At 43.0% G+C, this 12,055-nt stretch overlaps 1 protein-coding gene across 1 annotated transcript; it reads right to left on the reverse strand.

Annotated features, from left to right (window-relative positions):
• Window positions 1–1,132: 1,132 nt before the first annotated feature.
• On the reverse strand, window positions 1,133–9,836 carry si:ch73-70k4.1 (FA core complex associated protein 20). The gene is made up of 4 exons (XM_020460096.2): window positions 9,589–9,836; window positions 9,159–9,306; window positions 6,613–7,361; window positions 1,133–2,275 (listed from the first exon to the last, which is right to left on the reverse strand). The coding sequence occupies exons 1-4, from the start codon at window positions 9,729–9,731 to the stop codon at window positions 2,203–2,205; spliced, it is 1,113 nt and encodes a 370-aa protein (XP_020315685.1). The 5' UTR covers window positions 9,732–9,836; the 3' UTR covers window positions 1,133–2,202.
• Between the last annotated feature and the right edge of the window lie 2,219 nt (window positions 9,837–12,055).

The following is a 12,055-nucleotide window of genomic DNA, read 5'->3' on the forward strand; positions in this document are numbered from 1 at the left end:
TTAGGGAAATTATTCAGACCCCTTGACTTTTTCCACATTTTTGTTACGTTACAGAATTATTCTAACATGGATTAGAACCATTTTTTCCCTCATCAATCTACACACAATACACCATAATGACAAAGCAAAAACAGGTTTTTATATTTTTTTGTATAAAATAAGAAACATACCTTATTTACATAGGTATTCAGGCCCTTTGCTATGAGACTCGAAATTGAGCTCAGGTGCATCCTGTTTCAGGATCGAGGGAAAGATGAACGGAGCAAACTATCCTGAAAACCTGTTCCGGAGCGCTCAGGACTGGGGCGAAGGTTCAGCTTCCAAAAGGACAAGTGGCCCAGCCAGAGCCCGGACTTGAACCCGTTCGAACATCTCTCGAGACCTAAAATTAGCTGTGCAGCCACGCTCCCGATCCAACCTGACAGAGCTTGAGAGTATCTGCAGAGAAGAATGGGAGAAACTCCCCAAATACAGGTGTGCCAAGCTTGTAGCATCACACCTAAGACTCGAGGCTGTAATTGCTGCCAAAGGTGCTTCAAAAGTGCTGAGTAAAGGGTCTGAATAGTTACGTAAATATGATCCGTTTTTTATTTGTAATATTTGCACAAATTTCTAAACCTGTTTTTGCTTTGTCATTATGGGGTGTGAAGACTGATGGAAAAAGAAAACATTTAAACCATTTTAGAATATGGCTATAACTTAATGTGGAAAAAGTCAAGGGGTCTGAATACTTCTATATTCCCAGTAATATTCCCAGTAATGTGAATTCCATAGATTAGGGCCTAATTTATTTATTTGAATTGATTGATTTCCTTATATGAACTGGAACTCAGTAAAATCTTTGAAAATGTTGCCTTTATATTTTTGTTCAGTGTAATAACTTCACCATACTCAAAGGGATATTCAATGTCTGCATTTATACATCCACCAATAGGTGTCCTTCTTTGCGAGGTATTGGAAATCCTCCCTGGTCCTTGTGGTTGAATCTGTGTTTGAAATTCACTGCTCAACTGAGGGACCTGACAGATAAGTGTTTAATTTGATTTGTGTGTGTGGGGTACAGAGATGGGGTCGTCATTTAAAAATCTAATTAAACACTTTTTGCACACAAAGTGAGTCCATGCAAGTTAAATTACTTGTTAAGCACATTTTTACTCTTGAACTTATTTAGGCTTGCCATAACAAAGGGGTTGAATAATTATTGACTGAAGGGTTAGGGTTTTCAGATTTTCATTAATTTGTCAAATAAAATAAACAAACAGAATTCCAGTTATGGGGTATTGTGACATTATGGGGTGTTGAGTGTAGGCCAGTGATGACAAATCTCAATTGAATCCATTTTAAATTCAGGCTGTAACATAAAATGTGGAAAAGGTAAAGGGGTGTGAAGACTTTCTGAAGGCAGTATTTACAGGAGCTCTCTGCTTAGGCTACCATGGCAACTACTTCTACTAACTACTACAGGGTACACTTCCTGAATTGCTCCTGGTTTTGGCCACCAGTCCACCCATTATACCTTTGTTGACTTGAATGGGGACGCCCGTTCTATTCATTCTATTTCTATGGCAGCATATGCAGTTAGGAGCGGAGGAGAGAACAAAATGTGTATCTGAATGAAGCAATATGGGACCCATCAGAGATTGTTTCCAACCATAGCGATGGGAAGTGGTACACCTCATAAATGCTTAGTGGCAGGTGTGCCCTCTATCCATCTCTATGATTCCAACCTTGTAGTGCATGATGATAGGTTGGTGGGAAGGGGCGGAGGTGGGACAGTAAGTCAGTAAATCTTAAAGGGTAAAGGCGGGTTTTTGCTCCAGCCAACAGTCACACAAGATTCTACAAATTAAACCCATGACTGAAGACTAGATGATCAGTAGAATCACATACTGTATTTTACCGCTGTCTGCACCCACCGGCCATCACAGGGGGATAGATACCACTGGAATTTGAATCAAAACGACCAACTAGCCAAACAACAGGGTGAGTGGAGTGAAACTAACTCCTCATTAGAGCACACTGTAGCAAAACGTTTTGTGACGGATGGCAAAAACAAGCATTTCCGATAGCACCTCCCCAATTCGGTCAATTTTCTTCTGTTTTGTGCCTAGTGAACACAACCCAAATGTGGTGCAACAGCCAGCTGGCTGTCCTTCAAGACCTCCATCCATCCTTGGTGTCAGAAGAAGACTCTGTGGACTATCACCAGGTCATGTCGAGGGTCATCTCCGACAGACACTTGGCCAGGTGGCTGTCACAGTCCATCTGAGTGAACCTGGAGAGATGGATGGACAGCATTTCAGTCATTTGTCTTTTATCAACCCAGGTGGTTCAAATCTCTTTCCACAGGAGAAATCTGTCCCAAGAAGGCAGCAATCAAATATGTCTTACAGAAGAAAAAAAAAGTTACAATTCGAGGCCTACTTTAAAACGGCAGTCTATAATCATAACCGCCAATGTAGTACCTTCAATGATCACAACATTCATTGCATGTATTGTATCAATATGATGCTCAAGTGCGACACAACTGTCGACTGCACTGAAAGTGCTCTGGATGGATGGGTGTGTGGATGGAACAGACATCTTTTCAGTGTCTCTTCTTGAGCTTCAGTGCTTTCAGCTTATTAACTTCAGATTGCTACTGCTGCTCTCCTGCTGGGCCCGCTCGCACAGTGTGTGTCTCATGTACTTTTTACTTGCCCTGTTTTAAAGGCCTACTGAGATTTACTCTCAGTATCTCTCGCTCCCTCTCATTCTCCCTCTCGATCACTCTTTCTGCATCTCTCGCTCTGTCATTCTGCTGGAGGGTAATGCGCGGGCAGAGTCCTCTCCAGGAGAGAGAGACTGAGAAAGAAGAAACTGGAGCAGAGTTATTTTGCTCCAAATGATGTACTTTCTAAGAACCCTGCCACCCGTACCCTCCTGCACACTAAACACACACACATGACGGATAAATGCCGTTATAGAGAAAAAGCTCTTCATATTTCTAAATGAGAGATAAAGAGACCCCTCTCTCTTCCCCCTTCTAGGTCACTCTCCTCTTCCTTCTATCTCTCCATACAGAGGAAGCCATTGTTCCTGCTAGTCCAGCCAAGAGAGAGATAGTTGGGAGGGGAGTACAGCGGGGTTGTGTGGCCGAGCCAAGGTACACAGAGCTGGCTAGGGGAGCAGACCATGATGCGGGGCCAGACCCAGGCCAGGCCCTGGCCAACACAAAGGCCGGCCTGTTCAGAAAGAGAGTAAAACGAGAGCGAGAGGGGAGAGGGATCCAGCTCTCGTACCACTGGCCCTGAGCCCTGCTTTTTAGCCCCGTCATTAATTCACTCCTCCTCTACCTCACTTAAAACAGCCTGGCTTTTTTGACCCATTTCAATTAATGATTTACTGTGTACTTTTCTTCAAACCACTTCCTTTCCACTGTTTACATGCAAACCCAGCATGGTCCGCTATGCAATCAAGGATGTAAAGATCTACATTTTAAAATTCTGTCTAGGATGTATATCCTAGAGCTACATTTTTAAATGCCCTGCATATGTGAAAGAATGGGATCCATACAGTCAATGGTTTTACCTTGGATTTGTCAGACACCAAGGTTTTACCTCTGCAGAAGAGCAGCCAACTACCATTGAATTTGATTATGTAGGAAGGAAAGTAGTTTAAGGCAGCAGGCATATGGGAAAGAGAGAGAGCAGATAAGTGTGCTGAATACAGAGTAGAGGTCGACCGATTATGATTTTTCAACACCGATTATTGGAGGACCAAAAAAGCCAATACCGATTAATCTGCCATTTTTTTATTTTTTTAATTTGTAATAATTACAACAATACTGAATGAACAGTTATTTTAAGTTAATATACAGTGGGGCAAAAAAAGTATTTAGTCAGCCACCAATTGTGCAAGTTCTCCCCCTTAAAAAGATGAGAGAGGCCTGTAATTTTCATCATAGGTACAATTCAACTATGACAGACAAAATGAGACAGAAAAAATCCAGAAAATCACATTGTAGGATTTTTAATGAATTTATTTGCAAATTATGGTGGAAAATAAGTATTTGGTCAATAACAAAAGTTTCTCAATACTTTGTTACATACCCTTTGTTAGCAATGACAGAGGTCAAACGTTTTCTGTAAGTCTTCACAAGGTTTTCACACACTGTTGCTGGTATTTTGGCCCATTCCTCCATGCAGATCTCCTCTAGAGCAGTGATGTTTTGGGGCTGTTGCTGGGCAACACGGACTTTCAACTCCCTCCAAAGATGTTCTATGGGGTTGAGATCTGGAAACTGGCTAGGCCACTCCAGGACCTTGAAATGCTTCTTACGAAGCCACTCCTTCGTTGCCCGAGGGGTGTGTTTGGGATCATTGTCATGCTGAAAGACCCAGCCACGTTTCATCTTCAATGCCCTTGCTGATGGAAGGAGGTTTTCACTCAAAATCTCACGATACATGGCCCCATTCATTCTTTCCTTTACATGGATCAGTCGTCCTGGTCCCTTTGCAGAAAAACAGCCCAAAAGCATGATGTTTCCACCCCCATGCTTCACAGTAGGTGTGGTGTTCTTTGGATGCAACTCAGCATTCTTTGTCCTCCAAACACGACGAGTTGAGTTTTTACCAAAAAGTTATTTTGGTTTCATCTGACCATATGACTCTCTAGCAAACTTCAGACAGAGCTGGACATGTACTGGCTTAAGCAGGGGGACACGTCTGGCACTGCAGGATTTGAGTCCCTGGCGGCGTAGTGTGTTACCCATGGTAGGCTTTGCTACTTTGGTCCCAGCTCTCTGCAGGTCATTCACTAGGTCCCCCCGTGTGGTTCTGGGATTTTTGCTCACCGTTCTTGTGATCATTTTGACCCCACGGGGTGAGATCTTGCGTGGAGCCCCAGATCGAGGGAGATTATCAGTGGTCTTGTATGTCTTCCATTTCCTAATAATTGCTCCCACAGTTGATTTCTTCAAACCAAGCTGCTTAACAATTGCAGATTGTCTTCCCAGCCTGGTGCAGGTCTACAATTTTGTTTCTGGTGTCCTTTTACAGCTCTTTGGTCTTGGCCATAGTGGAGTTTGGAGTGTGACTGTTTGAGGTTGTGGACAGGTGTCTTTTATACTAATAACAATTTCAAACAGGTGCCATTAATACAGGTAATGAGTGGAGGACAGAGGAGCCTCTTAAAGAAGAAGTTACAGGTCTGTGAGAGCCAGAAATCTTGCTTGTTTGTTGGTGACCAAATACTTATTTTCCACCATAATTTGCAAATAAATTCATTAAAAATCCTACAATGTGATTTTCTGGATTTTTTTTCTCATTTTGTCTGTCATAGTTGAAGTGAACCTATGATGAAAATTACAGGCCTCTCATCTTTTTAAGTGGGAGAACTTGCACAATTGGTGGCTGACTAAATACTTTTTTGCCACACTGTAATACATCAATAAAATCAATTTAGCCTCAAATAAATAATGAAACATGTTCAATTTGGTTTAAATAATGCAAAAACAAAGTGTTGGAGAAGAAAGTAAAAGTGCAATATGTTCCATGTAAGAAAGCTAACGTTTATGTTCCTTGCTCAGAACATGAGAACATATGAAAGCTGGTGGTTCCTTTTAACATCAGTCTTCAATATTCCCAGGTAAGAAGTTTTAGGTTGTAGTTATTATAGGAATTATAGGACTATTTCTCTCTATACCATTTGTATTTCATTAACCTTTGACTATTGGATGTTCTTATAGGCACTTTAGTATTGCCAGTGTAACAGTTTGGCCTCCGTCCCTCACCTCGCTCCTCCCTGGGCTCAAACCAGGAACACAACGACAACAGCCACCCTCGAAGCAGCGTTACCCATGCAGAGCAAGGGAAACAACCACTCCAAGGCTCAGAGCGAGCGAGTGACATTTGAAATGCTATTAACTAGCCAGCCATTTCACTTTGGTTACACCAGCCTCATCTCGGGAGTTGATAGGCTTGAAGTCAAACAGCGGAATGCTTGACGCACAACGAAGAGCTGCTGGCAAAACGCACAAAAGTGCTGTTTGAATGAATGTTTACATGCCTGCTTCTGCCTACCACCGCTCAGTCAGATACTTAGATACTTGTATGCTCAGTCAGATTATACGCAACCCATGACAATATCTAGTAACATCATCAACCATGTGTAGTTAACTAGTGATAATGATTGTTTTTTATAAGATAAGTTTAATGCTAGCTAGCAACTTACCTTGGCCTACTGCATTCGCGTAACAGGCAGTCTCCTTGTGGAGTGCAACAAGAGGCAGGGTGTTATTGTGTTGGACTAGTTAACTGTAAGGTAGCAAGATTGGATCCCCCGAGCTGACAATGTGAAAATCTGTCGTTCTGCCCCTGAACGAGGCAGTTAACCCACCGTTCCTAGGCCGTCATTGAAAATAACAATGTGTTCTTAACTGACTTGCCTAGTTAAATAAAGATTAAATAAAGGTGTAAAAAATAAAATAAAAATTGGCAAAATCGGTGTCCAAAAATACAGATTTCCAATTTGTTATGAAAACTTGAAATCGGCACTAATTAATCGGCCATTCCGATTAATCGGTCGACCTCTAATACAGAGGGTTTGAAGAGGCAGGCAGCCCTAACTTACCCAGCTGGAAACGGCACCAGGCACATGGGGCAGCTCTGCATTGCCCTTCCTCCTTCTTTGCCAGCAACCCAATCAGCTCTGCCCATCCCAGACACCCCTTCCTCCCTTTTCTCCCCCTCCGCCTCCTCCATGGGAGCAGCAGTGAAGCTGTCAGAGGTAGAGGACGTGGCATCCACCTGGTTTGCAGGTAGCTGCAGCCTCTTCATCCCCCTTTTCTCGCCCTCATCTCCTCCTCCTCCACCCTTTCTTGCTTCTGCTGGTAATGATGATCCTCCGTTCCCTGCTCTGATGAAGAGCTGAGGAGTAGAGGGGTGACTCTCCTTCTCTCCTCCTGGTCGCCTGGCTGTAGGGTGGGGTCTGGCCGCTGCCGTGTTTTGCCCTCCTTCCCCTCGTTTTGTGTCCTTTCTGGATGACACTCCCCCTCCACTCCATGGGCCTCCCCTTCTGTAGCTAGAAGGCACTTGGGCTCCCAGACTTGGTGGTCTGGGGCGGCCAGCACCACTACTACTGGTCCCCTCTCCGGGCCCCTCGAGACAGGGAGCAGACTTCGAAGGAGGGCCATTGATGGTGGATGTTGTCTGGCTAGTCTGTAGTGGGACTGGGAGGAGAGTCTTTTCCAGCCCAGGAGAAGGATTGAGAGGAGAGTCTGGGGTGGAACAGTGTGGGGCCGTGGGAGAGGAGGGCAAGGGAGTCATGTCCTCACTGAGGCTACACCATCTCCATTCAATCTGCTGGTCTACATTAGAGCTCTGAAACACAGAAAGACAGAGAGAGAAAAAGAAAGGGGGAAATGTGTGGGGGGGTGGGTTTGACAAAAAGAAAGGAGAGGCAGAAAGAGGGTGAGTGAAATGATAGGGAGATGAGAGCAATACAAACGAGGGAGAATGGGAAGGAGAGAGCCAGAGTGGGGGCCATGAGTAACTTTGTTCCCATCAAGCAGGGCCCTTGAGATCCTCTCAAATGTGACTAAGTGTAATGTGTCCAAATACGTAATAAGGAAGGACTGGGAGTGTTAAAAGAAAAAGTGACGCTAGCCTTGGAGTTGCTAGCCCAGCGGCACATCACACATAATTTCATCCAGTCTTTCGTCTGGGCCATATGTTTGTCATATAGGGGCTTAACTTGCTCCTTTAGCTGGTAGCTAGCAGGGCTTTTCTAAGAGAAGCCCACTGGAGTCAATTATTCAGCAAATGCAAGGTTGCATCAGCTACCTGTCAGTGATTGGTTCATGTGGCGTGCGTGGCCCAGAACTGCCACTGTCTGACCGGAGCTCTGAGAGCCAGCGCCAGCCAGCAGGCTATAGCCGTCTGGGAGGTTAACAGTGACCACCATTTTAGTCAGCTCAGCAGTACTCAACGACACATTGTTTTTCTCCTCTTCTGGTCTAGTGCAGAGTGCTGTTCAAAAACAGCTATTGTATGTGAGAGAAATGTCAATTTTCTGAGATATTCTCGGTTTAGTCCTGCATGGTACAAGGTGGAATCGGCACAACAGTGGTGGTTGAGAGTTGAGAAATCATCGCTAACCAGGTTTTCATCCAACCTTTTTATTTGAGTAAAGTATATGCCGGATAAAAAAATGTCACGACAGGCCTGATAGAAACCTATTGGAAACTGTCCAAATGGGAGAGGAGGGCAAGGGAGTAATGTCCTTACTGAGGCTACATCATCTCCATTCACTCTGCTGGCAGGCTGATCACTTCCATTAGCAATGTTAGCAAGCTCATCTGGCTAACTACAATCTTATTGGTTGAAGAGTTGTTCTGACTTCAAAAGCACTTGAACACAATCATGGTTGGACTTTCGATTTCCCATGAGCACGTGAAGCCAGCATAAATTAGGCTACAGATTAAATAACTTATGATGAACTTCACAAGGGCGGTGAAAGTGCACAGTGATGAGCTTGATGCTCCTTTCCAATAAATATTGAGGATCTTATTCTGGTGACATGATGATGACGCTTGGCTGCCATTTGACAGATCAAAATAGTCTCGCTCTTATACATAATCTCAATGTAGAATAGACGATCCGAACACTCTACCCGCATTGTATCTGCAAGCTGTTAGCTAGGGCACAGGTGCCAAGTCCAGAGTAGGCACATATGCTATTTAACACAACCGTTTTTGTGACAAAACTACAGGCACATTTGAAAATGCAATGGAAACACATTGAAATGTATATTTTTATTCTAAGCGAAAAAAGTACATTTGACGTGCACTTCGTCAAGCATTGCCTTTTTTATCCACAAGTCAGTTTGATGGAAACACCACGGGTGGGAAAATGCAAATTTCTTTATGCAGATTTTTATTTTTGCATGAAAATCTGTCTCCAATTGGATGGAGAATTAGCTACTTATAGTGGGATTGCTAACTTTGTAAATAAAAGCTTTTGTTCAAGCCATACAACACGCTACATTCAATTAATAAAGGTCTCGATTTAAGGCGATGACCAGTTGATTAGTACAATCTATTACTGATTGGTGGAAACAAAGTCCTGCGCCAACACAACTATTGAGATGCATCCACACTCTTGGGCTGGCTAACTCACCAGTGTTGAGGCTGTTGGAAGGTCAGGGACTGGGTCCCAGGGGTGAGCGTCAAGACAGGGAAGAGCAGAGCTCAGAGTCAGGGCCCAGAGACTCTCAACTGCAGCCAGGTCACCTCTGGACCACCACGTCTCTGTAGGGACCACAGGTCTACAGAACACAGAAATATGAATAGTAAAGAAAACACGAGCAATTATGTTTTAAAATTTAATATGGACTTGTCTATGAGAACCAACCACTATCTATTTGAAATGAAGACAATGCATTGCAACCAAGGAAGACACGATCTTCTTGTCACCACAGCACAGAGTAATTGTGGAAGCTAATGTTCAATCTGGGTATCAGTTATACATATTCTGTATTGCAATAAAAACAAAGAGTAAATCGTGATAGGGGGAGCTAGACAGGTGGCTAACGTGACTGCTCGCATACCTCGTTGAACGCAAGCTTTTAATCGATGCACGGGAACTTTCGTTGTTCTTTATCAGCGTGTTCCTGGAAAATATATCAGTTAGGGGCTCCTCGATAGACAATTTCTTTCTTTTTAGTTTTGACTTTGGGCATTTCTCAGCCATAGCAATGATCTATCTCTCTTGTCTGCCACAGTTCTCTCTAGTCTGCCACAATACTTTTCGCGGCATTGACGGAACAGCACAGACTTCCGTGTTTGTGTGATGACGTCAGTACGCAGGCACACACGTCGGGTGAAACATGCAAGTCGGTCTCCGAAACCGGATAAAAAGTCGCAGATTGAAAGTTATTTGGAACATTGTATCCATCCAGCAAACTCGATTGTTCAAATGTTCATTTATTGAGAAATAGCTCTAAGCTATTTACCAGCAAAGCTTGCTCCTCAACACAAATAAAGTGAGCCAATTTGCTTTCCAGAATACTAACCAACATATTGCATTCACAATATCGGCCACTGGGAAATGTACATTTATAATTTTACTCCAATTAATTATAGTTTATGAACTTTCTGCAATTGTATAGTTCATATGCTTCTCTCTTGATGTCATTCCTAGGTTTATAAAAGATGTTGTTGTAATTCTCATGTGTAGTTATTTGTACAATAACAAACAGTAAGTAAGAAAGGATCATTTTTACTTTACAATGATATACAGGAAAAAGCTATATGCTTTTAATTCCTCCTGACTTTATTATTGTACCACACTGTAGTCAGCGGTGTAGGTCACTAAGGGTCAATGCAAGGGTTGAGTTATGCAATGGCCACTGTAGCCTGTTATTATACTGTCATCCTAGAACACAGAACTAGGTGGTGGAAAGTTGAAGTCATATAATAGTGGGACTTTCTAAGCTAAGTTTTGAGACAAAAGCGAGGACAAACAGAAAGAACAGCTATGGGGGTTATGTAATGGAAAATACAAGGAAAAAAGCTTAAAGGATGGAAGGAAAAGAAAAGAGAGAGGAGGGCAACAGGGAAAAATAACACTATGGGAAAACCTGCCACTTTGAAAATAGGTGAGGACAATTTTGAAACAGTGCCCCAGAAGATGAGAATTCCAGAGGGCTAGATTGCTGACATGGGTAGTCCTTTACCGCAGAGGGAAAAGCACAAACGCAGACCCAGGCAAGGCAGGCTGTGGATGCCTGCCTGCAGTGTTACACTGGGAAAAGCGACCAGGCGCCTGGAAAGAAAGGTTATGTCATTTAGGAGTTGTGATCCTGTTGTGTGCCATCGCCATGGATACAGGAAGGAAGACGGGGGAAATAAAAATAGCAGAACCAACTGACCATCCAGGCTCACAAAAGCAGGCTCATCCAAAAGAACAGAGAGGAGCCGAAGTGAGAGGGAGAGAGGGGGAGGGGGGGGGGGGGGCTCGAAAGAGAGGAGAAGGACTTGATGTATTATGAATCATTGAAAAGAGGAAAGATGTTCGCCGCTCACTCTCTCTCAACTGTCTCTCAGGCTTGGCCTCGAGTGGCTCAGCAGCTGTAAAAAATATATATACAGTATCAGTCAAAAGTTTGGACACACTTACTCATTCCAGGGTTTTTCTTTATTTTACTATTTTCTACATTGTAGAATAATAGTGAAGACATCAAAACTATTAAATAACATATATGGAATCATGTAGTAACCAAAATAGTGTTAAACTAATCAAAATATATTTTATATTTGAGATTTTTCAAAGTAACCACCCTTTGCCTTGACAGTTTTGCACACTTTTAGCATTCTCTCAACCAGCTTCATGAGGTAGTTACCTGGAATGCATTTCAATTAACAGGTGTGCCTTGTTAAGTTAATTTGTGGACTTTATTTCCTTCTTAATGCATTTGAGCCAATCAGTTGTGTTGTGATAAGGTAGGGGGGTATGCAGAAGATAGCCCTATTTGGTAAAAGATCAAGTGTATATTATGGCAAAAACAGCTCGAATAAGCAAAGAGAAACGACAGTCCATCGTTACTTTAAGACGTGATGGTCAGTCAATCCGAGAAAATAGTCAAGAACTTTTAACGTTTCTTCAAGTGCAGTCGCAAAAACCATCAAGAGCTATGATGAAACTCGCTCTCATGAGGACCGCCACAGGAAATTGAAGACCCAGAGTTACCTTTGCTGCAGAGGACAAGTTCATTAGTTACCAGCCTCAGAAATTGCAGCCCAAAGAAATGCTTCTCTGTAACATACACATCTCAACATCAACTGTTATGCACACTCAGAGACTGCGTGAATCAGGCCTTCATGGTCGAATTGCTGCAAAGAAACCCCTATTAAAGGACACCAATGTGAAGAATAGACTTGCTTAGGCCAAGAAACACAAGCAATGTACATTAGACCAGTGGAAGTTTGTTCTTTGGTCTGATGAGTCCAAATTTGAAATTTTTGGTTCCAACGATGTGTCTTTGTGAGATGCAGAGTAGGTGAACGGATGATCTC

The sequence above is a fragment of the Oncorhynchus kisutch genome, linkage group LG24 (genome assembly GCF_002021735.2).
Source record: "Oncorhynchus kisutch isolate 150728-3 linkage group LG24, Okis_V2, whole genome shotgun sequence".
Taxonomy (NCBI): domain Eukaryota; kingdom Metazoa; phylum Chordata; class Actinopteri; order Salmoniformes; family Salmonidae; genus Oncorhynchus; species Oncorhynchus kisutch.